Genomic DNA, 26,069 nt, shown 5'->3' with positions numbered 1-26,069 from the left:
CTATTCAAAAGGTCACTTACCTTTTAGTAAAATAAAACGGTACCAAGGAAAAGGTCACCTACCTTTAATTTAAATCTTAGAAACCCAAAATTGGGGGCTCAAGGACAATTCCAGTTTAAGACTTTTTTTTTTCTTCTTTTTCTTTTTCATCCCTCCTTATTCCGGTTTAAAACTTGAGAATCATATGGTATCATACAACTACGTTTGAAGATGAATACTCATTTAGTAAAATAACAGGCTTAACAGTAGACATTTTAAGTGGGGAATTTGAATCCCAAATATGTTTGTTGGACTTGGAATCACTAAAAAATACCATTGAACCTAAAGATCATTAGCAATATAGTAGTGATTAATCGCTCTACATTGATGGCTGATGAGTTTGGTAGGATTTGATTGCATATTTACAGAATTGATCTCAAGAGTTTGACATGTTTTTCTTTTTGATGAGTGTGATACAAAAGCATTACTCTGGGTGGAGAAAACTCCCCCATGACCATGAGTTTCAAGTTCAACCATCCTCATTGAGGATCTATCCTTCACTTAGATATATCAATATACTGCCACTATCAATTTTTTTTTTTTTTTTTTAAATTACAATCGTTAATGTGACAACTTGTTAATGATAAATAATAAAATGAAGTTAATTATGCTTATATAAAAAACAATAATAACCTATTAAGTAGACATGGAATATGTAAAAAAAATATTTTGTATATTGCGTATGCGTTTGACTTTGACTTAAAAAATCAATTTTTTTTTACTATTTATAAATTCTATTACACTTTTTTAAATTATTCATGAATCTCACTGTATAATTAATTTTTAGTTTTATTAAATAAATTTTTTTTAATTTTAACTAAATATACTAACGCATTATCTTATTAGGGAGGTGCTAGTTTTGGGAGATGTGGTTCTGGGACACACAAAGTCCAAAGTCAACCGGAGCTAGCTTTATTTATGCCAATTCACTTCCCATCAAAAAGATTGCATGCTTTTGACTTTGACTGAGATGTTCTTTATTACTTTTTTTTTTTTTTAATATTTCAAATTTCATTAGTCAAGGATACAAAGTTAATAACATGACCACAACTGTTTATCTCCTTGATTTCTTTTTTAAAAAGAAGTGTTTATTAATTATTATCATTATTAAATAATTAAAGATGCTTGCCAGCCAATGAATACTCCTCCAGTCTTCCATCTTATCCGATGATATATATATATATATATATATATATATATATTTATTTAATAATCATATCGGATGATATGTTATTAGCTCACAGAATCACAGAACTTTGAATTCAATTATATATGCTTAGTCAATTTGACTGATAATATAGAGTGTAGGGCGTAAATGATTTATGGGCCAAGTCGAGGAGGATTATGGCCCAAGTTCAACAAAATAGACTTTGGGTACCGCCGAGGGTAGTTCAGTCCTCGGCAGACCCAAAGTTCCCCCTCGTAAAGAAGGGTAAAAATGGTATAAAACTGAAACTCGGAAAAAAGATCTAAAATATCCGGGGAAAGCTGCTGTTATTATCATTTAATGTTCTGAACCCGACAGGGCCGCATTCTTTGGCTTTTACAACCACCCCCAATGACTTTGGGGGATAGACTGATGGGACAAGTATCAGCCTTGGAAAGATTGACCCTACACGTGGATGAAGGATAAATGGATACAGGCGAGTATAAAAGGAAAACTAAGTAATCTTGGGAAGGGGCTGGGAAAAATGGCCAAGAAACGAGAGCCTCCCAGCCCACCTCCAGGAGAAGTACTCTAGGGGTGACGATCGTTTAACCTTGTATGAACGCCATGAAAAACCCACCGCCTATCGATCAAGGCCTAGCCTTTCAAACCCACGCTCTACAAATGATATTGTTAGGGCCGTTTTACGTGCGAACCCGACACTGTTACGGTCCGCCACGAATCGTGACCCTACAATTGGCGCCGTCTGTGGGAAAGGCTTGCGTGTTGGCGCAGGTGGTAGGTTGAAACAGTTTCTCTGTTATTTCTAACCGTTAGTTATAGAGTTCAGGTATAAAATCTCACTAGGGGCTACGTTTCTTGACGAGGGGCTTGGCTGAGGAGCTAATTCCCCTAAAAGCTAAAGCTCCTCGTAAAGAACAAACTAGGCGCTTGGTAACGTTAACCGTATAGATAAACTCAAGGGGCTTGGCTGAGTAGCTAACTCTCCTAAAGCTAAAGGCCAGCCAAGGCCCCGTGCAAAGGGAAAACTAGGTTTTGAACAGAATCAAGGCATTGCATAGTCCTCGGACTCAAGCCTCTGGGGAAACCAACTACTTGGATGATGGAAAACTAGGTTTTGGACAGAACCAAGGCATTGTATGGTCCACGGACTCAAGCCTCTGGGGAAACCAACTACTTGGATGATGGAAAACTAGGTTTTGGACAGAACCAAGGCATTGCATAGTCCTCGGACTCAAGCCTGTGGGAAACCAACTACCTGGATGTGGAAAACTAGGTTTTGGACAGAACCAAGGAATTCCTCGACCCAAGCCTCTGGGGAAACCAACTACCTGGATGTGGAAAACTAGGTTTTGGACAGAACCAAGGCATTGCATAGTCCTCGGACTCAAGCCTGTGGGAAAACCAACTACCTGGATGTGGAAAACTAGGTTTTGGACAGAACCAAGGCATTGCATAGTCCTCGGACTCAAGCCTGTGGGAAAACCAACTACCTGGATGTGGAAAACTAGGTTTTGGACAGAACCAAGGCATTGCATAGTCCTCGGACTCAAGCCTGTGGGAAAACCGACTACCTGGATGTGGAAAACTAAACACTAAACGAGATTTAGCTACTCTGCGTGATGGCGAAAATGGTGCTTATATCTTCGCAAAAACAAAGGTTAGAAATGAATCTAAGGCCTCTGTGGGCACAAGTAAATGAGAGTTTGGGGAACATAGTGTTAAATGTCTTGCATGCATAGTTATTTGTACATATTAAAATGAGTCAGCGCAGAGTTTATAAGCAAATAATGCGCATTAACAAGGGCGGATAACAAATATATACATGTTCAAATACTTGGAAACTATCGATAAATTAGGAAGTTTGCGAAAGGAAAAGAGACAAATTAATCGTTCAAATAGAAACAAATACAAAAGCCCAACCAAGGCTTCTACTTTTCTGCTTGTTTGTCGGTTGCATTTTTGGAGGTGGGATTAGGATCAGCTTCAATGCCTGGAATGACGGTTTCTTCTAAGGAAGACTGAACAGGGCCAACACTGGTACCCTGAGTGACCACAGCAAGGGGAATGGCCTGTGGCAACTGTGCAGGAGCGGCTAGTTCTTCTGTACTCGACACCTGAACGCCCACCTTGGGTTCAGTAATTTCTGTAGGTATCTCAGGATCCGCATGCTGCGATATTACCACCACATCTTGAAGTATTCCCTCTTTGGGCGCCTTGCTAGTAGAACCACTGGCTTGTAAGTTTCCCGACGGGGTGACCTCTTCCTCGGGTTGAGCATCCGTGGTCACAGAGCTAGTGGAAGTGGTGTCACGGATGGCCGCCGGGTAGAAAACGCTCTCTGCCTTCCACAAATCTGATGAAGCGTCCACTCCAGCTCGCTTCAATGCTTCTTCCCAGACCTGGGAGCAATAAAACCTGCATACTCCAGGAATCTGCGCCTTAAGGGTGGCTTGGGTTTCGGCTACTCCCATGTTATAACCATCATCCTCGGCCGTATTCTTGGCAGCCTCTGCCTCATTCCTGGCAAATTCGGCCTCCTGCTTTGCCCGTACGGCTTCATGCCGGGCATAGTCTGCCACTCCTTTTTCATGCAAGGCCACGGTCAGCTGCTTATTCAAATCCTCGATTAGGTCTTTGGCTATTCGCAGCTGGTCCTCGGCTTCAATTGCGCGCTTGGTTTGGTCCTTGGCCTGTTTCTGGGCACTATCAAGGCCCGCCGAGACGTTATCCCTCTCGCGAGTAGTCATTATTAAATCATCCTTGACTTTAGCGAGTTCCTTTTCAGAAGCTTCGAGTGTTTTTGAGGCTGTTATGCGCTTCTTACGTTCGTTCTCGGCTGCCTTACTCCTGTCATGCACCTCTTCCTCCATCCTATAGGTTGCCTGGAGAGCCTGTCAAGAAAGATGAACGCGTAGTGAGCGGTAAACCGGTAACAAGGGATGATAAGGTGTTAGGTGGCCAGAAATCTTACCATGCACAAGTATCTCTTGGTGCTGAGAAAAACCTCCTGCATCCTCATTCTCTTCAGCTCGTCCATATCATTAGGGAGTAATATGGTTCTCCCTAATGCGTCCGCCACGTATTCACCCTCGCCGTCTCCGAGGTCCCTCAGGGAGGCCGTTTCCAGTAATGGACCCCCGTGAAGCATTGGGGCAGGGAGCCAGGCGCTCGGTAGGGATTGGGAATCAATTCCTTTCCCCTTGCCTTGAGGGGTTTGAACTGCGGGTCCTTTGCCCTTGCTTTGGGGCCCGAGCTTCAGTTGTTTTGTACGCGGAGCCTCATCCTTCTCCTTTGAAGGTTGGGATTTTCCCTCATCCGCGGTGTCCTTGCCCTTGGGACTCCTCTTTCTCTTAGAATCAGCACCTTCAGGTCTGGGGGACCGAGCTGGTTGGGAGGGGGTGGGAGGTTCGGGGCGGTTGGATTGTGGCTGGGACTTGGTGGAGGATGACCGGGTTTGGATTGTAAGGGGTCGAGGCGGTGGAGGAGGAGCATCGGGTTGTGGTGCCTCCTGGGTATCCTTCCTTGGTTGGATCTCGAGGAGTTGGAGAAGGGGGGTTAAAGGTATTCTCTTGACTCCCATCTCGGCTTGCGAAGAGGTGCCTATTAACGACAATTCAGCCTCGGACAAGGCTGGGTCACCTAGGTCACCAGGAGGGTCCTCTGATTGGTAGACTAAATCAAAAACCCTGAACCCCTCCTCCGTCAGATCGGGTTCACCTTCGTCCTCGGCTGCTTGATGAGATGAAGATGGACCCACCAGGGGGGTGTTCTTGGGGACAGCTGGCTCCTGAGAGATTAAAAATCCCTTTTCTACTACGGTAATTTTTGGAAGCCAGGGACGGCGGGCACTGATCACGTGCTTTGCGTCCCCAAACGACTTCTGAACTGGAGGGTACCCTAGTATTTTGTGAGCTGCACGGACTTGGCCATCACTGTCATTCACAAAAACTGCCGATTGTAAAACGGTCTCCAAATCCGCCCGGTTGACTAAATGAAAATGCCGTGTATAGGCACGTGCATCTACAAAAAAAACAACAAACATATATGCATGGTTAGTTATCAAAAGACATTAGATTAGAATGGATTAAAGGGTTATCCCTCTTCCATTCCTGAAACCCCACCTGGTTCTCCTTCTACTACGGGGCATGGGTCGCCATCATGCCACTCCCCAGAGACAATAAGGAAATCCTTGTTCAGTCCCTTGTTAGAATCAGGAAGGCACTGGATCAACCGAACCCTATCGTCCCTTGACCTCATGTAATAGGTTTTTCCTTTCAATTTCTGGAGGTTATAGCACCAATTTACATCATGGTGGGTCAGTCTTAAACCCATCTTCTCATTTAAAGCGTCCACGTAACCCAAAATCCTAAGAACGTTGCCGGCACACTGGGTAGGGGCTAAACGGAAATGCCTGAGGTAACCCCTTGTCACTGGCCCCATAGGGATTCTCATACCTCCCTCTACAAAGGCAAGGACGGGAATTACAACCGCGCCCGTTCCCCTCTTAATGTGCCATTCCCCCATCTTACAGTGCTCCAGACTTACATTGTGGGGAATATTATAATCAACGATGAACTTATTCATCGCCTCATCAGTGTCGACCAACTTCCTCAACCTCAATTTAGTTGCCTTTGTCATCTACTAGCACAAACCTAACCCGCGACGGAAAAGAAAGGGAGCCAGAGAGAAATAAACCCAGACAAAGAAAAAATGCGAGTTAATGAAGGTAGGAAACTTACATAAGGGGAGAGTTACGCTTCGGATGAGCTATATGTGCTTGAGATAAACTTGAAATTGGGTAGAAGTTCAGATGAACCCTGGATACACGCGCTAAAGCTCTTAAGTATATAACTGGAGAGACGAATCCATCTCCAGAATATCTTTTATACTTTCTAGGGTAAACTGCACGCCCATTTTCCCGCCTGAAGAGGCCAGGAAATCATCACCGTTCGATTTTCATCACACCGTTGAACGTGGGAAGCACTAAGCCGCCCGCATTTAATGAGGCCACGTTTCGCCTTCCGAACGGCTCTAGGGACGTGCCTAGGGCAGGTGAAAAACCTCGGGAATCGATATATGACGAGGATTGTTAGGCATTAGCTGATCCCTGGTGTCATCAAAACCCACCTATCCGTCCGAGGGAACGGATAGCAGGATTTTGAGGGGCTATTGTGGGCCCGAGAGGTCTGCAACCCAGCCCAAACTCTACCTGGGCCCAGAACCCGTGCCGAAGGGGTATCCTGCCGAGGACGAATGGTCAATAGCCGACGTGGCGAAGGGAATGGCTGAGGACTTACCCTGTCCTCGGTATTCCGGAGCTGTAATAGAAGGACCTACACTGCGGTGTAGGCAACCCCCAAACAGCCCCCCTCCAGGGGATGTGAACGAAATGGGGCCCATAGGGAAGTAGGGTGTGAAAGTTGGACTAAAGAAAACGCGTTCTTTCTTCAGTAAATGCACCTGCCAATACCCAGAGATGGTTGAAAAGAAAAGACGTTTGGACAGTGTGAACCTTGATCCATGCAACTAATAGAAAGTTAGATGGGATGGCTGACGGGACGGACACAGAGATAAGCTCCCGCCTGACCTACAAGTGGAGGGTCAGGATCAACCAGGCCGGACTATATAATAAAAAGGAAGGTGCGCCAAAAAAGGGGGGTTGGGAAAAAATGGCCAAGAAACGAGAGCCTCCCAGCCCACCTCCAGGAGAAGTACTCTAGGGGTGACGATCGTTTAACCTTGTATGAACGCCATGAAAAACCCACCGCCTATCGATCAAGGCCTAGCCTTTCAAACCCACGCTCTACAAATGATATTGTTAGGGCCGTTTTACATGCGAACCCGACACTGTTACGGTCCGCCACGAATCGTGACCCTACATAGAGAATTGGACAATAATTTTAATAAAATAATCTTAGCAGCAAGGCCAGCATACCTGAATTTGAGATTTGGAGGGGCTTTTTTTTTTCTTTTTTCTTTTTTTTTCCTGAAAGATTTGGAAAGGCTTTGTAAATCTGTTTCCATCCCATTCATAACGTAAGATGTCAAAGTTTTATCATAATCAAATCATTCTTGACTGTAATACAAAAGCATCACACTAGTACTCTTGAAATAAGACATTTTCAAATTTCCATTGTGTTTGACTAGTCCCTTGCATAATTAAGCATATATAATGTAATCAAATAAGGTAAATATACAATTTTTGTCCTTATATTTTGGGCCAATTCTCATTTTAGTTTCCAAAATGATTTTGCGCTTACTCTAATCTCTGAAAATAGAAAATCGTCTCTGTCTTGGTCCCTGTCATTAACTAACTAACAAAAAAGTTCTATATGACAAACAGAATGTATAGATAACATGTTAGATACTGACGTGACTAATAAAATAATATTAAATAATGCAACATCAACATTTTAAATATTAGAAAAGCCACATCATTATTTTTTCTTTTCTTTATTTATTTTTAAATAAAAAATTTTAGTTATTGTGGGGCGCAAATGATTTATGGGCCAGACCCCTCTACCCAGGGAGAGTCCAAAGGCCCAGGCCGAGGAGGATTATGGCCCAAGTTCAACGAAATAGCCTTTGGGTACCGCCGAGGGTAGTTCAGTCCTCGGCAGACCCACAGTACCTCCAAAGGGAAGGGTAAAAACGGTATAGGACTGGAACATGGAAGAAAGATCTAAAATATCCAGGGAAAGCTGCTGTTATTGCCATTTAATGTTCTGAACCCGACAGAGCCGCATTCTTTGGCTTTTACAACCATCCCCAACGACTTTAAGTATGGACTGATGGGACAAGTATCAATCTTGGAAAGTTTAACCCTACGCGTGGACGAAGGACAGTGGACGCGAGTTAGTATAAAAGGAAGAGTAAGTAATCTATAGAGGGGGTTGGGAAAAATGGCCAGAAACCAGGGCCTCCCAGCCCACCTCCAGGAGAAAGACTCCAGGGGTGTAGGAAAGCTTAAGTTCATACGAACACCGCGAAAAACCCACCGCCTATCGAACAAGACCTAGCCTTCCAAACCCATGCTCTACAAATGATATTGTTAGGGGCCTTTTCACGTGCGAACCCGACACTGTTACGGTCCGTCACGAATCGCGTCCTTACAGTTATTATTTAATTATTTAAATAATAATTAAATAATTAAAATAAAATTTTCTTTTCATTTTTTTTTTCTTTTTCATTTTAATAATCTCATTTATCTCTCTCGTGGTCCGTGTGTTTTTGTTTGTATCTATTTCACTTTCTTTCGTGGTGTTTCTTTTTTTTCTTGGTCAGTGGGTTTGTGTTTGTATCTATTTTTTCTTTTCTTCAATTATTATAAAATAAAAGAATATTTTATTTTATTTTAAAATAATTAAAGAAAAGAAAAAAAAATGATGTGACCACTGTAATATTTAAAATACTACATGGTTTTATTTAATATTATTTTATTAATCACGTTAGAATCTAACATGTTATTTATGCACTTTGTTTGTCATGTAGAACTTTTCTATTAGTGGGTTAATGGTAAGAAGCAAAACGAAACGATTTCTATTTTTAGGAACTGGGGTAGACACAAAATTAATTTAAGAACTAAAATAAAAATTGGCCCAAAAATGTAAGAACCAAAAGTATATCTTTTTGATGTACAAATTGATGTGTCATAATATTTTTTTTTTAAATCAAATATTTATATATTAAAGTTGTTGAAATTTATTAATTATATTCCTTCTCACACGAGTTTATAAATATATAATAATAAAATTTATATTACCTTCCTAAAAAAATTATAATAAATATATCATTTTCTTTATTTTAAAGACCCTGTAAAAGAAAATAATAATTAAAAGAAGACATTGAAAGGCTGAAAACCAAGTAGGGATGGCAATTTTTCCCCGCCCCGCTTAACCCGCCCCTCTCCGCTTCGCCCCGCGTGGGTTTTCTCCGCCCCGCAAAGGCGGTGGGGCGGGGATGGGGCAAGATTTTAGCCCCACACCACGGGGCAGGGCGGGGATAGGTTTAGGCTTTTTAGACCCACCCCGTCCCCGCCCCTCGTTACTAAAGATTATAATTATAAAATTTTCATACCCTAAAACCCTACTATTTAAACAAACATATTAATATTAGCATATTTTATTCTATCCAATGTGATTCTCTGCCTTTATTTTGTTGTGTTATACTATGAGATTTTTATTTATTTATTTTTAACGATTTTCTTGTTAAACACTTGGATATATTATTCAAATTTTTCTACAAATTGATTTGATTTGATTGGATAAATTTAGTTGTAATTTCAAGTATATTTTTATTAATAAAATAGGTTTCATTAAAAAAATTGTACTAGTTGTAGGGAAAATTAACAAAAAGTAGAGTCTTACAGGGTGGGGTGGGGCTTCGTGGGGCCCCAAGGGGTGGGGATGGGGTGAAAAAGTATTCCCCGTCATGCGGGGCGGGGCGGGGATGGGGCAAGACAAAACCATACGGGGCGGGGATGAAAACCCCATCCTTTGGCCCCGCCCCGCCCCATTGCCATCTCTAAAACCAAGTTTTATTAACTTGGCAAACAAACCAAGACCAAATTAGGCAATAAGCATAATCGGTCCTTAGAATTATTTTATTTTCTTTGGTAGCTTCAGATTAAAAGCCCCATTTTTCTCAAAAAAAAAAAATCCTCGTAATAAGTTAATTAGTTTATTCAAATATAGGCATTAACTCTGCATGTCTAATTCGAATATAGACATGATCACATAATTTGATTGGGGATTAAGGCATAATTGAAATACTAATATTATTTATCTATCTCTCTCTCTCTCTCTCTCTCTCTCTCTATATATATATATATATATAAATGTAGTTGCTTGTATTCGACGCTAATTTGATTGGGGATTAAGGCATAATTGAAATACTAATATCTTTTCATCTTGTTCTTCTAATTTGATTAATTACTTACATTCCCAATACTCAACTCGTTTGAACAAGTTTTCTCCAAAAAAAAAAAAAAACTCGTTTGAACAATCTGCCACTCCAATTAATGTGAAGTAGACTTTCTGTTCATACATATTTTAAGGGTTCAATAGAAATTAGAAAAGATGCATCATAATATATTATAATAATGTTACGTGACCTAGTAATACACTCCAAAAATTATATATATCATTAAATTTTCAAAGTCAATGTTAGAAATGCCACCTTCTGAAATGTGGATTACAGTGGGCTAAGCAGCCTCCTTTGACGCTAGCTTTGCGCGTTGGCTAGCTTATCCAAGCGCCACATCTCCCATCAAAGCATAATAATGCCGACAAAATTAAATAGAGCTTGCATGGTTGCCCACCACTATTATTCCTCCACACCCATTTCCTATATATACCTCTTTCAAACTTGTAACTTAGCATTAATTATAGACATGGCTAGCTCTATTCAATATATCCTCTTCTCTACCTTCTTATTATTCCTCATTGCTCCTTCTTTGGCTAAACAATCTTTCAGGCCAAAAGCACTAGTTGTTCCAGTCTCCAAAGATGCCACCACTCTTCAATACATTACACGTATTAACCAAAGAACCCCACTTGTTCCAATAAGCCTAGTGGTTGATCTTGGTGGCCAATTTTTGTGGGTTAATTGTGAGCAAAATTATGTGTCCTCAACATACCACCCGGTCCGTTGCCACTCGGCCCAATGCTCACTTGCTGGAGCTAGTGGCTGTGGGGATTGCTTCTCAGCCCCTAAGCCAGGCTGCAACAACAATACATGTGGTGTCATACCTGGCAACACTGTGACGCACACCGCCACGAGCGGTGAACTTGCCACGGATGTTGTGTCGGTCCAATCAACCAGCGGGTCAAACCCAGGCCAGGTTGTGACCGTGCCACGTTTCCTTTTCTCATGTGCACCTACTTTCCTATTGAAAGGTCTTGCTAGGGGGGTTTCAGGCATGGCTGGACTAGGCAGGACTAGAATTGCATTCCCTTCACAATTTGCTTCTGCCTTTAGCTTCCATAGGAAATTTGCAATTTGCTTATCATCCACAACTTCAACCGCTTCACCAGGAGTTATGTTCTATGGAGATGGGCCTTATGTACTACTTCCTAACATTGATGCTTCTCAATCCCTCACATACACCCCACTATTTATCAACCCTGTAAGCACAGCCTCAGCCTATTCACAAGGAGAGCCCTCAGCTGAGTATTTTATTGGTGTGAAATCTATCAACGTAAGTGAAAAAGTTGTCCCGATAAACACAAAATTGCTCTCAATTGATAGTAAAGGTTTTGGTGGGACTAAGATTAGCACTGTCAACCCTTACACTGTCTTAGAGACTTCCATCTACAATGCATTGACAAAGGCTTTTATCAATGAGGCTGCTGCCAGGAACATCACTAGGGTGGCTTCCGTGGCACCATTCGACGTGTGTTTCAGCTCAAAGAACGTGTTTAGCACAATTCTTGGGCCTTCTGTGCCTACAATCTATCTTGTTTTGCAGAATAAGAATGTGTATTGGAGCATATTTGGTGACAACTCAATGGTACAGGTTAGTGACAATGTGCTGTGCCTCGGATTTGTAAATGGAGGCAAAAATCCCAGGACTTCAATCGTTATTGGAGGGCACCAGTTGGAGGACAATCTCTTGCAGTTTGATTTGGCAAAATCAAGGCTAGGCTTTAGCTCTCTTCTCTTTGGTAGACGAACTACATGCTCAAACTTCAACTTCACCTCCAACGCCTAGAGGGTGCTTATGAATCGACAGAGAATTATTTTCTGTAATTCTATGATATATTTGTATGTGTTACAGTCTGAATAATTAATTGGGTATATAGCCCAAAAATCTTTGCTTGATATGATTTTTGAATAATAATAAAGAGTTTGATGTTTGTATAACTCGATAAGATCTGATTATTTAAGTACCAATCAAATTGTTATCAAGCAAGCAAGTCAAATTTCGCTGACCAAACATGATTGGATTGGATATAATTGCTTGACTCTTTCCTTAAGAATAAAAAACCAAATTATGATAACATCATATGATTGTGGGCCATCAGAAAATGACAAGGAGTTATATTCTATGGAGATGGGCCTTATGTGCTACTTCCTAACATTGATGACTCTCGATGGGCCTTCTGTGCTACTTCCTAACATTGATGACTCTCAATCCCTCACTTACACCCCACTTTTTATCAAGGAGAGCCTTCAGCTGAGCCTGAGTATTGGTGTGAAGTCTATCAATCTGAATGACAAAATTGTACCAATAGACACAACATCGCTTTTAATTGAAAGTGAAGGTTTTGGTTGGACAAAGATTAGGCACTGTTGACCCCTACCACTGTCTTAGATGCAAGGAAATCAACATTGTACCGGAAAAATAATCCAAAATTTCTATGAGTTATTCAATATTCAAGATTAAAGTATGAAGATGCAGCTTAAAGAAGAATTATTTGTCAGGATTTCGACTGACATTCAATCTCCACTCCATCGATCAAAATCCAAGTTTTGATAGCCTTTTGATTGCGGTTGATCAATTTAAAAAATATTTTTCGAAAGATGTTTGAAAATGACTTGCTTGATCAAATATCATGTATTTAGAATCTAACATGTTTTAATTGAAGTCAGCGTCATTCTCTTTAAACCCTACCAAGTCTACTATATAAAGACTCTTATGTTGCATGACTTTTTTGTGGCTGAGAGAAACAGACACTCAAAGCAAACAGAGAAAAATATAGCCTCCCTCTCAGTGAACTTGTGAGAACAAAAAATCATTTTTATTTGGGTTTGTATTAGTTGGTGATCAAGAAGTTGAAGCCACAAACTAAATATCACTAAGGTAGAGCAAATCTTCAAGAGGTTCTTGGAGTTGGTTAAAGATCCTGATTGTGAATATAGATGCGTTAGTTATTAAAGCATTCATATAATATATAAAGTATTTTAGAAATGTTGTAATTTCTAAAGAGTCTTTATTGTAAGTTCATCTACTAGGGGGGCAAAGCCTAGATATAAAGGTTCCGCTAAGCCTAAATATAAAGGTTGATCATGAATATCAAATTATGATTAAAGGAAGTGTGAATTCATTTTCATAATAAAATCAAAATTCTCTTTGCTTCCTCTTTACATTACATAATATATTTCCAATTAAAGATGGATTCTATATAAAAAATTTCCAATAAATATGTCTCAATGAAGTCTCTAACTTCTCAATTAAACTTTGAGTTTTTTTTTTTTTTTTTTAAATTTTTTTTTTAACTCTACAAAATACACCAAAAATTGCCTCAATGAAGTTTCCAAAACTCCTCAATTGAATTTGTAGTTTATTTAATTCACCAAAAATAAATAGTAAATAAATAAATACCCTTTTACTTACACTTTTCTCAACCAAAAAAAAAAAAAAAAATCAGGTTTTTATATAGTTATATATATATATATATATATATATATATAAAAAGAATGGAAAATTAAATAAATAAATACAGGGGTATAGAAGTAAATATAGAAAACAAAAAGGTCCCGGGACGGCGTCGTTTAAAGAAGTCTCACTCACAAAAAGGCCTTGTTCGATACTAGTAGCAGCGCGAGCCCTAAAACTCAAAAATCGCTCTCCCTGTCTGTGTGTCCATTGCAGCACACACGAACACCCATACAGAGCCCTAGTTCTTCGTCCACAATGAAGCTCGTTAGGTCTCTCACTCTCACCCTTCCCCTTCTTTTCTTTTTGCTTTTTCTCTGTTTTTGAAAACAATGTGATTTCAGCGTTTAATTAATTTTCGACAATTTTTTTTTTTTAATTTTTTATAAATTAATTAATCTGTGAAAAACAATGTACAGGTTTTTGATGAAGCTGAACAACGAGACCGTCTCGATCGAGCTCAAGAACGGCACTGTCGTTCACGGCACCATCACAGGTCTCTCTCTGGTTTTTTTTTTTTTTATAATTAGGGTTTTTGTTAAACCCTAGGTTTTTTAATATGCATTTTCTTTTTGATTTTTAGTGAGTGGAATTATTGGCTAGAAACCCTAGCAAATGTTGGTGTTTGATTTGTGCTTATAGGGAGGTTAGATTGTTAGTACTTGAGCCAAATATAGAGGTTTTGATGAATGGAGCCTAATTGGGGTTTCTGTGGTGTGGTTTTATGTTTGAAAAGCTTTTGTGGGGTCTCTGGGAATGTGGAAACTGAACAGCAATTGGGAAAAAATTATTGATGAAGAGGTCCTTTTTTAAGTGGGTTTGAAGCTGAAATAGCAATAAACAAAAAAGGGCATGTGAATTAAGGAGTTGACAGGGAGCCTGATTTTTGGGCTGCTCCTGATTAGTCTATCAAGGATCCATAGCCAACTCCAAAATTTGAGATTAAGGTGGTGGAGTTTTTGTTGCTCCTGGGTATGAGCATAAACTGCTTGGCCCGTCAAGGGTGAACCCGGCAACTGTTTTTGGTGGGTAAGGTCGGTTGCCCATATTTTACTGGCTAGAGGCTAGTCCAAAAGGCTCTTCTTTACAAAAGTTCCCTATGTTATTTATTTATCTATTTTAAAGTTTGTTGATTTTTTTTCTTAGTTTTTTTGAATATTACTTGAGAATGTTGTGCAATATAACTGGGGATTTTTTGGTTGAATCTTATGACATGGAATGAAGAAGGTGCTAGTTTTAATTTGCTGGTTTCTTTTTAAAAATTATTTTTCAAAAAAGAATTGTCTAAATTTATGTTATCTCTGTGGATTCAAGAAAAGGGCTGTTAAAATGTTAATGGGGTTGTCCTGATAGTTTTGCTTACATAATGTTTGAAATTGTGGCAGAAAACGAGGTAGAATTTTTGAACTTTGTGAGCAATAAATAGCCAAAATTCAAAGTATTTTTGGGGGGGAAATTGGGAGAAAAGGATGGTCTGCCTAGGAGGTGGAAAGCCCCTGTTTGGTTCCATTTTGGTGGTTGGATTAACTATTTGAGTGACAATGTTTGCCTTGCTTATTCTCTATTGAAGTATGTATATCAGTAATTGTTCCGTTTCTCCCTGTTTGAATAGTTTTTTTCCACTCAGAAGCATCAACGACATCTATATGAACCAATTTTATGTTAGTGCACGACACACTTGAGTTAAAAAACATTGAACATTTGAGTTTCCCACACTGTGCTCCCTGAAGAGTTTGTTTTTGCACTTGACTATATAATGATCCTTAACACAATTACCTTTCCACTATTCACTCATTTCCTTCCTAATGGAAAGAAAGTTACTATTTAGTATTTAGAATATGATGGGAAGTGGGATTTATCTAAAAAGATTGATGAGGAGTTATAAAAGCTTATATACCAACTCATAAAATCTTGAATTGAAAAAAAGAAGTTTATGAGGGGTTAATGAAATACTTATTTACTGATAAAAAAAAAATGTTTTGAGGGTAGGTGAGGTAAGATGGGTGGACGAAAAATGTATATATATATTTTTTCTTGATAGTATAAAACTGTAATTATATGTGGAGTGCCTGTTAGAGAAAAATTTCATCCCTGGACTAGAGCCAGACTTGGTAGGCTTGCATGTGGTGTCGTCTTTGAGTGGCACATAAAAGTGTGCGGGGCAAAGTGCTAAGGGTACAGTTTTACTCAGATTATAAAAAAGAAAAATTATCTTTAAGGCTTTTTTCGACTCTTAACATTGAGTCATCATACTTTCCTCATACCATTTATTGACTTTTGTCTACGGGTTTGGCTTTACCTTCACCAGGATCTGTCTGAGTACTTGTCATTTACTAGTGCTCTCACCATCTTCAAGTGTTGCCTTGTTAGGCAGAGTCATGTGTTTTTGATATGATACCTATCTTATTGTGAATACTTAAATTTGTCCAAAGTGTAAGTGTTAATTTTTTGACTCTGGTATTTTGTCATGTTGGATTGATGGATATAACATCTTTGTATTGCCATTTTCACTGTGAGAATTTTGAAATAAACTTTAATCCTTGCATGATTAGACTAGAAGACGGTAGGATAGTTTGTTTATTTCTTGTTTCCTAATTTTGTTGAGTCATATTTTTGAGAGATGTTTTATTCCCAAGAGTTAGAATGTTAAATTCCTCATTATCTTTTAGTCACTGATGCCATTTTAGTAAATCAAATTCCTCATGTTTTTAATTACAAAGTCCATAGTTAAAGGAACTGTGTTAATATCTTAAATTCTCTCTCTCTCTCTCTCTCTCTCTCTCTCTCTCTTTGTTGATTAGTAAGAAGATGCCTGTTGTTAACTCATGATTGATTATGCTGCAAGATTGGGAAAAAAAAGGTAGATAAAGTTTTATGACTAGGAAATAATGTGCTTCCCTGTTGGTATGGTTGTTATGTATAGAAGAGATCAGCCTGTTTGGCATGTGCCCAAGGAAAATGATAAAGCGGATGAATAAATTACTGCTTTTTCATTATCAGGAAATTTTTGTCGGGAGTAACCCCTCTATATGTTTTTTTTTTTTTTCCAATAAAAAAGAAGATTGAGAACAAAAGTAATGTTTGGGAAATTTTCATTTGAAAGTAATGTAGGGAAGGTTTTTTTTCCTTGAAATGGCATGTGATGAGGGACAGACAATTTAGGGCTAGTTTAGGAGTGCTGCAGCTTTTCAAAAACATGAGAAGCTCAGCTGCTTGCTTCTTCAAAGCTGCTTAAAAAGCATGAGCTGTTTCACAATTGACAAAAACATGAAGTACCTTGGTTTGCTGAATGAGATGGAGGTAGCTTCCATCTTTTACAAGTCAACATGCCTACAGGGGAAAGCCCCACTAAATAAAGCCTTAAATACGTTTTTTCTTCACCCCTAATATGTTTGTCCTGTATGTTGCTCTAGCTAGTGCATTTAATTTGATATTTATTTGGTAAATATGTCAATTTTTAGACTAGAGTTCCATTTTATTTAGAAGAAGTCCTACTCCACAAATCTTGTGTCTGTAGCTTGTAGGATTCCTACATGGTAAACTTCTAATCTTTAGCATTACTGAGTGAGTGAATTGTATGTGGCGATTAATTTTTAGACTAGAGTTCCATTTTTATTTAGAAGTCCCACTCCACAAATCTTGTGTCTGTAGCTTGTAGGATGTCTACATGGTGAACTTCTAATTTTTAGCATTACTGAGTGAGTGAATTGTATGTGGCGATTAATAGGGGCTTATAATTTAATTGGCAGTATAAGCCCTTCTCCAGTCTGGGAAAAGCAGTGAACTCTAGAAGCTAGCATTGTTCCACGCTTTGTTCACCTTTGGACATGTACACTATTCTGCTCTTCTCAATGCGTTAAAATTAATTTGATTGAACATTATTGTAAACTATTAGGAATTTTGCAGCAGTAAGGTACTATTTTTGCAATCTGTATTTGCTTTAAATATATGAGTACCTACAATATCTTTGAAAAGATTATGCTGTTTTGTTATTGCACATGTCTATTATCCCACTTTCTTTAAGCTGTGATTTTTTAAACTAGGCAGAATTCCATTATTTCATTACATGCATTTAAGTTAAAGATAAGCCGTTGGACTTGTTGGATGGTGTTTCATTTTCCTAACTGGAGCAATTGATTATTGAGTAGAAAGTACACATGGACACATGGAAAATATAGCTGTTTTGACTAGTGGATTGACTTGTTTGATGCAGGTGTTGATATCAGTATGAATACACATTTGAAGACAGTGAAACTTACATTGAAGGGAAAAAATCCAGTGACGCTGGATCATCTCAGTGTGAGGGGTAACAATATTCGATATTACATCCTTCCTGACAGCTTGAATCTTGAGACTTTACTGGTTGAAGAGACGCCTAGGGTTAAGCCCAAGAAGCCTACTGCCGGTATTGGGACTTTATCTGACTTAAATACCATTCATATTGATGCCTTTTGTTTACACAGTTGTTACGTGGTGAGGTTTTATAGTAATCATTCTAATACTATTCTAAATTTCAGGGAGGCCTTTGGGACGTGGACGTGGCCGTGGACGTGGACGCGGGCGTGGACGTGGTGGTCGTTAAGCCAGGCTGCATTGGTTTCAATTTTTGTGGCACTTGGTTATGTAAACACCAATGTTGTAGGGAGAATTTATTGGAGCTTTTAGGGACATGAAAAGAGTGTTTTCGCTATTTCATCTTGTATTCTGAGTTCTATCCTTTGAAATTTCTTAAAATATCTATCAAAGAAGTCGGTGTTGATAACCTCATGAAACTTTATAAATAGACCCCATTATCGTAGAATTTCACAGTGCAGATGTTATTACTCAAGCCTTTGACTTTTTGTGCCCCTACCAACCCCAAAAAATTTTTCACCATTCGTACTTGGCTTCGTTTAAACCACAGGGTCCCCATAACTTGGTACATTTTGCCTGAAATTGATCCTGCTTGTTTGGCAATTATGTTTATGTATCCTTTTTCCCAGTTGTTTATAATCTTGTTTTAATAATTTGCAGAGTATTTGCCTTTTAATTTTACTTTCAACTCAATTTTCAATTAAGTTATACATGAGGTAGCAGCAGTGCTTGCTATTATTATTATTTAAACATTTACTTGGCTACGAGGCTACTGGCGTCATCTTCAACCCCTGTTAGGGTAGACCTGGTGGCAACAAAAGTGGTAGCATGATGGCCCTGGTTATAAACCATAATAGTGTGGGCTGTTTAAAGCGATAGAATGGATGACTGTTTAAAGCTTCGTGACAAGTTTTTCAAATTTTGGGCTTCAATCTGAATTTAATTCTTTCCCTATGTTGGTTGGAAAGGAATTGAATCGTTGGGTTTTGTAGTATCAACAAAAAGAGAACTATAGGCTATAGCAGATCATGATTTTGTGTAAATGTAACAACAGAAGAAAGAAAGAAAAAGAAAAGACCCCACTAGAAAGTAGGTGAGTTATGCAAGTACTGACTAAAGCTTTGTTGCCTACTGAACAATGTGTGCCAAAGGTTGTCCCTAGATTTTTGTTTTCTTATTGTCATGCAAATAGAATTCTATTGCATTTATTTCAATAAACAATAAATATCAACAATTATTTTAATTTTATTAGAAGAAAGAAAAAATATTTAAGTTCACAAATCCTCACTTAAATGTATTAACCCTCAAATATTTATACAAAAAGGACTTGAAATATGAAAAGAAAATATATTAGATCTTGGGATTGTGCAATAATTAATAACGATCAATTGAAAGATCCTATGTATGCAAGTATCAACAAAGACATTCACATACTTAACAATGTTTTTATTAACTATACATTTCTTTTTTAAAAATCCTTTTTAATACTTATAATTCTTTTTGCATGTTCTTTACTATTGTCTCTAGACTCTTTACTTATTAAGATGCTACAATACAACGAGACTTGAGGCACTTCAGACTAAATAATATCATTTGCTTTTCATGAGAGAGAGAGAGAGAGAGAGAGAGAGAGATTATCGTTAATTTGTTTGATATTGATAATATTTGTGAAGTACATTCACTTCCTAGTTAATTTACAATGGTTTTGGCATGTTTTTCGTAGAATTACAATCACTAATAAAAAAACAAGCCGCTAGTTTGTCCACTTAGATTTTCAATCCTAGCTTGGTACATAATGATACACATTTTGTTAGAACTTAGAACTAAATTCAACAACAGATGAATTTACCTAATAAATACAGATGAATTTTGTTGTAAACAAACAAACTAGGGTGGAATGGATGGCTGTTTAGAACTTCTGTTAAATCTTTTTCAAATTTGGGGCTTCAATCTGATTTTGATTTTCACATTATTGGTTGAAAAAAGAAGAAGGAAAAACGATTCGAATCACAATTGTTGTTGTCTTGTTGAGCATCATGTTGGTTTAGTAGGTACCAGGATCCATGTATTGGTGTTTATGCAAAAATAAGGACCGAGTCTCTCTCTCTCTCTCTCTCTCTCTCTTCATGCCTTAAATAGAAAAGTTCACTAAGAATCACACAAAATTAACCACTCCTCCCCCTCTATTTTTTTATTCTCTTATAAAGGACTTTAATTGCCTCCAAAACAGAGTGATATCAAAGGGAGACAAAAATGGCAAAGACTTGTGCAGTTGCTGCCCTCATTGCCACCATTTTTTGCTTCTCTTCCCTCCTCAACCTTGCCCAAGCCACTAGTGAAACCTTCTTTGTTGAAGGCAAGGTGTACTGTGACACATGCCGTGTCCAATTTGAGACCAAAATCAGCCAACCCCTAGCAGGTAATTTGTCACAACAAAATGTTTTTTTGATTAATTTTACTAAAATTATTAGGATATTACTTCGTAAACCATGATTTTGTAACATTATCAAATTGTAGAAATAGTACTACTTGTATACACAACTATGAATTTGAGTGGCACAACTTTGTCAGAGAACTTAGTCAGCAATGTGTTATTGTTTCCCTTTAAGTATATTAAATGTTTTATGGCTTAAAGTACAAGTGAGAAATTCTCTCTAAATTAGTTTCTAAATTATTGAATGTGACGCTCTATTTGTTTTAATGGAAAACCTTGTATAAAAATAGTTTTTCGTGTTTTCTAGTATTTGGTAATATTAAAAAAAATAAGTCAAAGAAAAACTACATTTAGTTAACATAAAAAGTATAGCTTATTTTTAGATATTGTTTTTCATTAAAAAATTTTTGGAAAACAACTCTATCTTATATCAAGCTAAATAAGGGAAGTTAGAAGATTGGTTTTCAATTTATTTAAGGTTGTTACCAAACATAGGAAAGTGAGATAGTTTTATGGAATACACTTTTTGAAAAATGACTCATTTTCGAAAAAAACATTTTCACCTATAAGATACTTTTTAGAATTTTCAACAAAAACTTTTAGAATTCAAAAAAAAAAAAAAAAAAATTACACCTTAGTATATCGAAAAAATTTAAAAATGACTATCACCAAAATGGTGTATGTCATATCATTTTTCCATAAACTAGATGGCTTTTAATAATTATAATGTAAATATGCGGCAAAAGCTTAATCTTTTTTTTTTTTTTTTTGGGGTCTAGTAGTGTAGATTTTCATTGCTCTTCAAATCCACTTCATTAATTTCAAATGGATGCACTTAATAGTTCAAATAAAATATTATAAAATTAAATTTAACGTCATTCTATTTACAATTTTAAATAACATAACACTATGTACCATGTAGATTATTAAATGGAAGATATAAAATCTCAAGTATGAAATGAACCCTTACATGGTATAATCCTTTGCAGATTCTAAGGTACGCTTGGAATGTAGAAAACGTGAGGGTGGTGAGTTGACATACTCATTCGACGGTACCACTAATTCGACAGGAACTTATCGTCTTCCTGTGGATGGTGATCATGAAGAAGAGATATGTGAGGTTGTGGCCCTCAAGAGCTCCAGGGCTGATTGCTCTGACCTCATGGCTGGTTATGAAAGAGCTAGAATCACACTTACCAAGAAAAATGGTATCGCCTCCATTGCTCGCTATCCCAACCCCCTTGGGTTCATGATTAAGGAAGCTCTCCCCAATTGCCTTGAAATTATTGCTGAAATGGGTCTCATCCCACTTGATCTGTGAAAAATCATTAGCACCTTTGCCTACGTAAATTTACTATGACATGTATTATTATATTGGCAACCGTTGCACTTCATTTTAAAAGAAACTTTTGATATTGATATGGACTAAGTTTTGACATATACTACTCAAAAATACTTTTCTCTAGTTTATCATCTTTTCTGAATGTAACTAATACCATTCTAAAATGGTGTTAAGTGAACTGAATGTATTGTATTTTGTTGACCATAAGAACTATACAGATAGGGGGTTTTATTTATGTTCCTTTGTTTTACTTTTACATCTACTTTTTCTTGTGTTAAAATATAGATATTTTATAAATGTAGACATTTTCGTATTAATTGTAGATATTGATGTAAAATAATTTATGTTAACGAGTGTAAGAGGATACATTCGTAACTCAAAAATCATCTATTCAGCTTGCTCGCAGCTATTGCAAATTACACAGGCTATGAACAACAAACTTCAAATTAAAAATGTGATTTGGAGATGCCCACAAGCTACTAAGACATGAGTTGTGTATGTCAATCCATGCACAAATATAGGGCCAGCAATAAGCATGTTCAGACCATGCTTTTCCAATTTGAAGTCAGCATATCCTTTCTCTGCCTGTTCTTTGTGGTCAAAAAAAAAAAAAAAAAAAACCTCAAACTTGTAGGGAATTCTTCATTTTAAGTTTCTAATTTTTATTTTATTTTATTTTAAAGAATGAGTACTTTATTCAAAACAAGCAGTCCATTTTAAACAATGGAAATAAAAAACAATTGAAAAAAAAAAAAAAGAATTCTAACCACCAAGTCTAGCTTTGACGTAAGCTTCGAAAGTTCATTAAAAATAATCCTGCCAACATAAACACTATAGATTTTCTAACTGATGAGAACAATAGAAAAGTGCTCAATAATGTGCCATTATAAATTTATAGAATTCAGTTATTAGCCATACATAATCTGGAATAATAAAATTAATGCGTAGATAACAGTCAACACAAGTAAGGGAAAACATTTGTGCGGGTAACTTGTATAATTTTAATTGCAAGTTAAGCAGATCAAGTCACAACACAATCAACCAATCAGCTGATTAAGCTGACTCCTCCATAGGGAAAAGAGAAAGAATGTTCACTAAAAAACATAATGACAATTATAAACACTAGCAGAAGAAAAAGAAACAAGTAAGCATACACTACATGACAATTAATTAGTAACCATTGTCTTACATACACACCTATGGTAAGCATAGTTTCTACTAATAAAAAAGAAAAAGAAAAAAAAAAGAGTGCAACAGGTACATAAAAAGAAAAACCAATTACTACAATACCAAGCCTCAGCAACCCTATTGAAACAATCCTCTTTCCTTCAGGAAAAATGAAATTTAGGGTTCCTTTGGTACTGCATCTCTAGCCACTTCAACTGGACGTCCTTCTTATCGCCAAGTGCTATAAACATATTTCTACCCTCTACTTTTTCCATGAAGAAGAGGGTGATGAATAGATGAAGGCGATCACCCGATTACACCCTAGGAAGACTTAACACCATGTCCAGAATTGATTTAAGCTCAGCAGTTGCTTTGGAAGCACATGGTGTACGAGTACTTACACTTCTACTTTCAACAATAATATCTGAGATGCTCTTCAAAGAGTCAAACATCTCTTGCACAACTGAATGCTTTTTTCTTAGTTTTTTGCAAATTGGCCTGAAAAGGTGGACACCGCTTGCCAAGCCTTTCCCCTTATTCACTGCCAGTCCTGACCTTGACAATGATGGGCCTTCAACTTCCATTGGGTCAACATTCACAGAGGGTTGACATTGGGGGTCAACAAATTCTTTGTTATCAACGGAGTCCTTAAACCCTTCAATGCTTTCCTTTGATATTTGACCACTCGTGCAGAATGCATTTTTCCTCGTTGCAACTGTGCCTCCAAACATGATGTCCATGGAGTCTTTATTTGGCATACCTCTTTTTTTAAAGGTTCCTGCCTTGGGACATGCCTATATGTGGATAACCAGTAGTTAGAAAACAATAATATATAGTTGTAGATATTGGAGGTTTTTACAATTATGTAAAGTGAACTAACCACAATCTTTCGGGTCCACCACTCATCACTAGCATTAAGTTGCCCAATTCTAGGATCAAGACCCAACCTAGTCTCACACTCAAAACATTTGTTATAATAATTCCACCGTTTTCTTAGATGATCCCATTTATTTTTAAACTGCGTGTGAGTCACCACTTTTCCCATTTCACCCAAGTGCTTAATCACTACATCAACCCCTTCTTTTTAAAAAAATCCTCCACTCCTCTTGCCCTCTAGGACTTGAACAGCACACAAATCACAAAAAACTTTTAGTTCCGCTGGTTCTTTCCAATCAGTTCTCACATCATTACCACCGTCCTTCGATTTCCCCTTACCCATTTTTGCTACAACTTCCTTCTATACTCATTGAGGCATTTCAACAAACAATTCATGTGCATATCATAATCGGTTACACATGCCCACATGAAAAATGCAAAGTAAACTCACATAGTCCAAATACAACATAGGTAGGAAGAGAAACACACAAAATTACATGAAGGAGAGAGAAACCCACATACTAGTGTCATGGAAAACACAAAAACTACACACAAACGTTGAACACAAAAACCACACACAAATGTTGAACACAAAAAACCACAGATTGAAATCTCGTGGAAAACAATATAACCACACACTAACATATCAGAGAATATGAGAAGTTAGACACAACTTACCCGTGAATGCAAAGACCTACAGTGGCGACAACGATGTCACAAGCGGAGAAAAGGTGAGTTCGAGTGAAGGAAGAATAGAGGGGATGGGGTGGGTTTGTTCTGTGTAATGGGTTTGCAATGTAGGTGTTTCATCTGTTTTGATGGGTTTTTGGTTGGTGGGTAGGCGCAATTCATTGATTTGGAAGAGGACGGAGCATTGATGAAGAACATTGAAGACATCTGCCACTGTAGTTAAGAGAAGAAACTCCTGGAGAATGAAAATAGCCACTGGCCGGAACGCTGTGTTTTGTGTTTGTGACTCTGCCCTTCTTCGTGGGTTATTTGTGTGTGAACAGTACTGAGCATTTGTGTCCATGAATAGTACATGCATATGCCCGCTTTTAATGAAACGATGCACTCTATTTTTTCATCCATGCGTTTCAGCTAGGTTATGCGCATTTAGTGAGCATACTGTAGCATGGGTCCCTTGCATTTGTAAATGCAAACGCAGAAAACGTTAAATCCAAACGCTACCAGAGTACTAACATTTAGATTTTATTTTGAGTGTTAAATCTTAGTACGCAAAGCATTCACCATCAACATTCAAAGAAAATACTATAAGCTTATAAGGCAAATCCAAAATTTATAGCCTCCCTCCTCCATGGTTGAGGACTATTAAAACACTCATCTTGATATCCCCTATATCTTGCAGTAGACTAGCAGTGAACAAATCTATACTCCTTCCTCACCTCAAAGTGATCAAATCTTGAATGAGGCCAGACCATCCTATCTTGTGAAGCACATTTTGAGATGGCCATCTGAAGAGTATACTTTACCACACCTGGGCTAATAGAGCCCTCTGACCAAAGCAGAGTTCCATCTGCACCTACGCTATTAATTCCAAATAGCAACCTAGCAAACCAACTCTCCATATAGGCTTAGGCTTAGGCTTAAAGTTCTAGTAAACATTTTTGGTCAAAGCAAATGATTAATTGGAATTGTTGACATCCTCCAAATCTGCATGGCTAAAAATAAATAAATAATAACTTTCCTAAAATACCACCAGAACTTTTGGTAATGGCAGAGCCACTTTGAGGCCAATTTTTTTTTTTTTTTTTTCAAAATTTCAAGATATATATACTCATATATATAATATATGTGTTATCCCAAAAAAAAAAAAAAAAAAAATTATCCAAATTTTTTTTTCTCAAGTATGTAAGCTTACTGACCCCCATTTCATTAAAATTTCGATTTATATTTATATAAATAGGATTACAGAAAGGGTTTTTAGTTTTTTCACGTTCCTCATTGGGGGAAAAAAACCTCTCTAGTACATCAATACAAAGATGTTTGGAAATGTGTTCAGTGAAAACATAAAAAGACATACACACCAACAAAAGATCAATACACCTCAAGCACCCGCAGGCAGACTCTTACAGTGACAAAACAGACCTCAACAATCTAACAAAACAATAGGAATTTGAAGGACCAAAGACTCCTAATGAGCAGGCTCGGGGTATCACACACTTAACAGGGGCTCTATATATGATAATCCTTCGTATGGAGCAGTAATTATCTTTTGCACTTGCCCTATGGATTGGGCCTCTCACGAAATTATGCCCAACATACCCGTGGGAATCATAAGCCCACT

General features: G+C 37.7%; 3 protein-coding genes across 3 annotated transcripts; all 3 read left to right on the top strand.

The window, feature by feature from the left end:
* Positions 1-10,597: 10,597 nt before the first annotated feature.
* LOC115970098 (probable aspartic proteinase GIP2) lies at positions 10,598-12,073 on the top strand. Its single transcript, XM_031089772.1, has one exon. The coding sequence runs from the start codon at positions 10,602-10,604 to the stop codon at positions 11,919-11,921; it is 1,320 nt and encodes a 439-aa protein (XP_030945632.1). The 5' UTR covers positions 10,598-10,601; the 3' UTR covers positions 11,922-12,073.
* A 1,674-nt stretch (positions 12,074-13,747) lies between these two features.
* Positions 13,748-18,402, top strand: LOC115972015 (small nuclear ribonucleoprotein SmD1b). Its single transcript, XM_031092153.1, has 4 exons — positions 13,748-13,861; positions 14,009-14,085; positions 17,803-17,994; positions 18,107-18,402. The coding sequence occupies exons 1-4, from the start codon at positions 13,848-13,850 to the stop codon at positions 18,169-18,171; spliced, it is 348 nt and encodes a 115-aa protein (XP_030948013.1). The 5' UTR covers positions 13,748-13,847; the 3' UTR covers positions 18,172-18,402.
* A 1,793-nt stretch (positions 18,403-20,195) lies between these two features.
* Positions 20,196-21,697, top strand: LOC115970939 (olee1-like protein). The gene is made up of 2 exons (XM_031090577.1): positions 20,196-20,361; positions 21,366-21,697. Exons 1-2 carry the CDS (start codon positions 20,196-20,198, stop codon positions 21,695-21,697), a joined length of 498 nt encoding a protein of 165 aa, XP_030946437.1.
* Positions 21,698-26,069: the final 4,372 nt, after the last annotated feature.

This window comes from Quercus lobata, chromosome 12, assembly GCF_001633185.2.
Source record: "Quercus lobata isolate SW786 chromosome 12, ValleyOak3.0 Primary Assembly, whole genome shotgun sequence".
NCBI classification, from domain to species: domain Eukaryota; kingdom Viridiplantae; phylum Streptophyta; class Magnoliopsida; order Fagales; family Fagaceae; genus Quercus; species Quercus lobata.
This window is presented reverse-complemented; position numbering and strand designations above follow the sequence as displayed.

What these genes read in the sequence shown, in the direction of transcription:
- LOC115970939 (XM_031090577.1), top strand. Translation starts at nt 20,196, where the DNA reads ATGGCAAAGACTTGTGCAGTTGCTGCCCTCATTGCCACCATTTTTTGC. An exon ending in AATCAGCCAACCCCTAGCAG is followed by an intron (nt 20,362 to 21,365) that starts GTAATTTGTCAC and finishes AATCCTTTGCAG; the next exon opens with ATTCTAAGGTACGCTTGGAA.
- LOC115970098 (XM_031089772.1), top strand. Translation starts at nt 10,602, where the DNA reads ATGGCTAGCTCTATTCAATATATCCTCTTCTCTACCTTCTTATTATTC.
- LOC115972015 (XM_031092153.1), top strand. An exon ending in CGTTCACGGCACCATCACAG is followed by an intron (nt 14,086 to 17,802) that starts GTCTCTCTCTGG and finishes TGTTTGATGCAG; the next exon opens with GTGTTGATATCAGTATGAAT. An exon ending in GCCCAAGAAGCCTACTGCCG is followed by an intron (nt 17,995 to 18,106) that starts GTATTGGGACTT and finishes TCTAAATTTCAG; the next exon opens with GGAGGCCTTTGGGACGTGGA.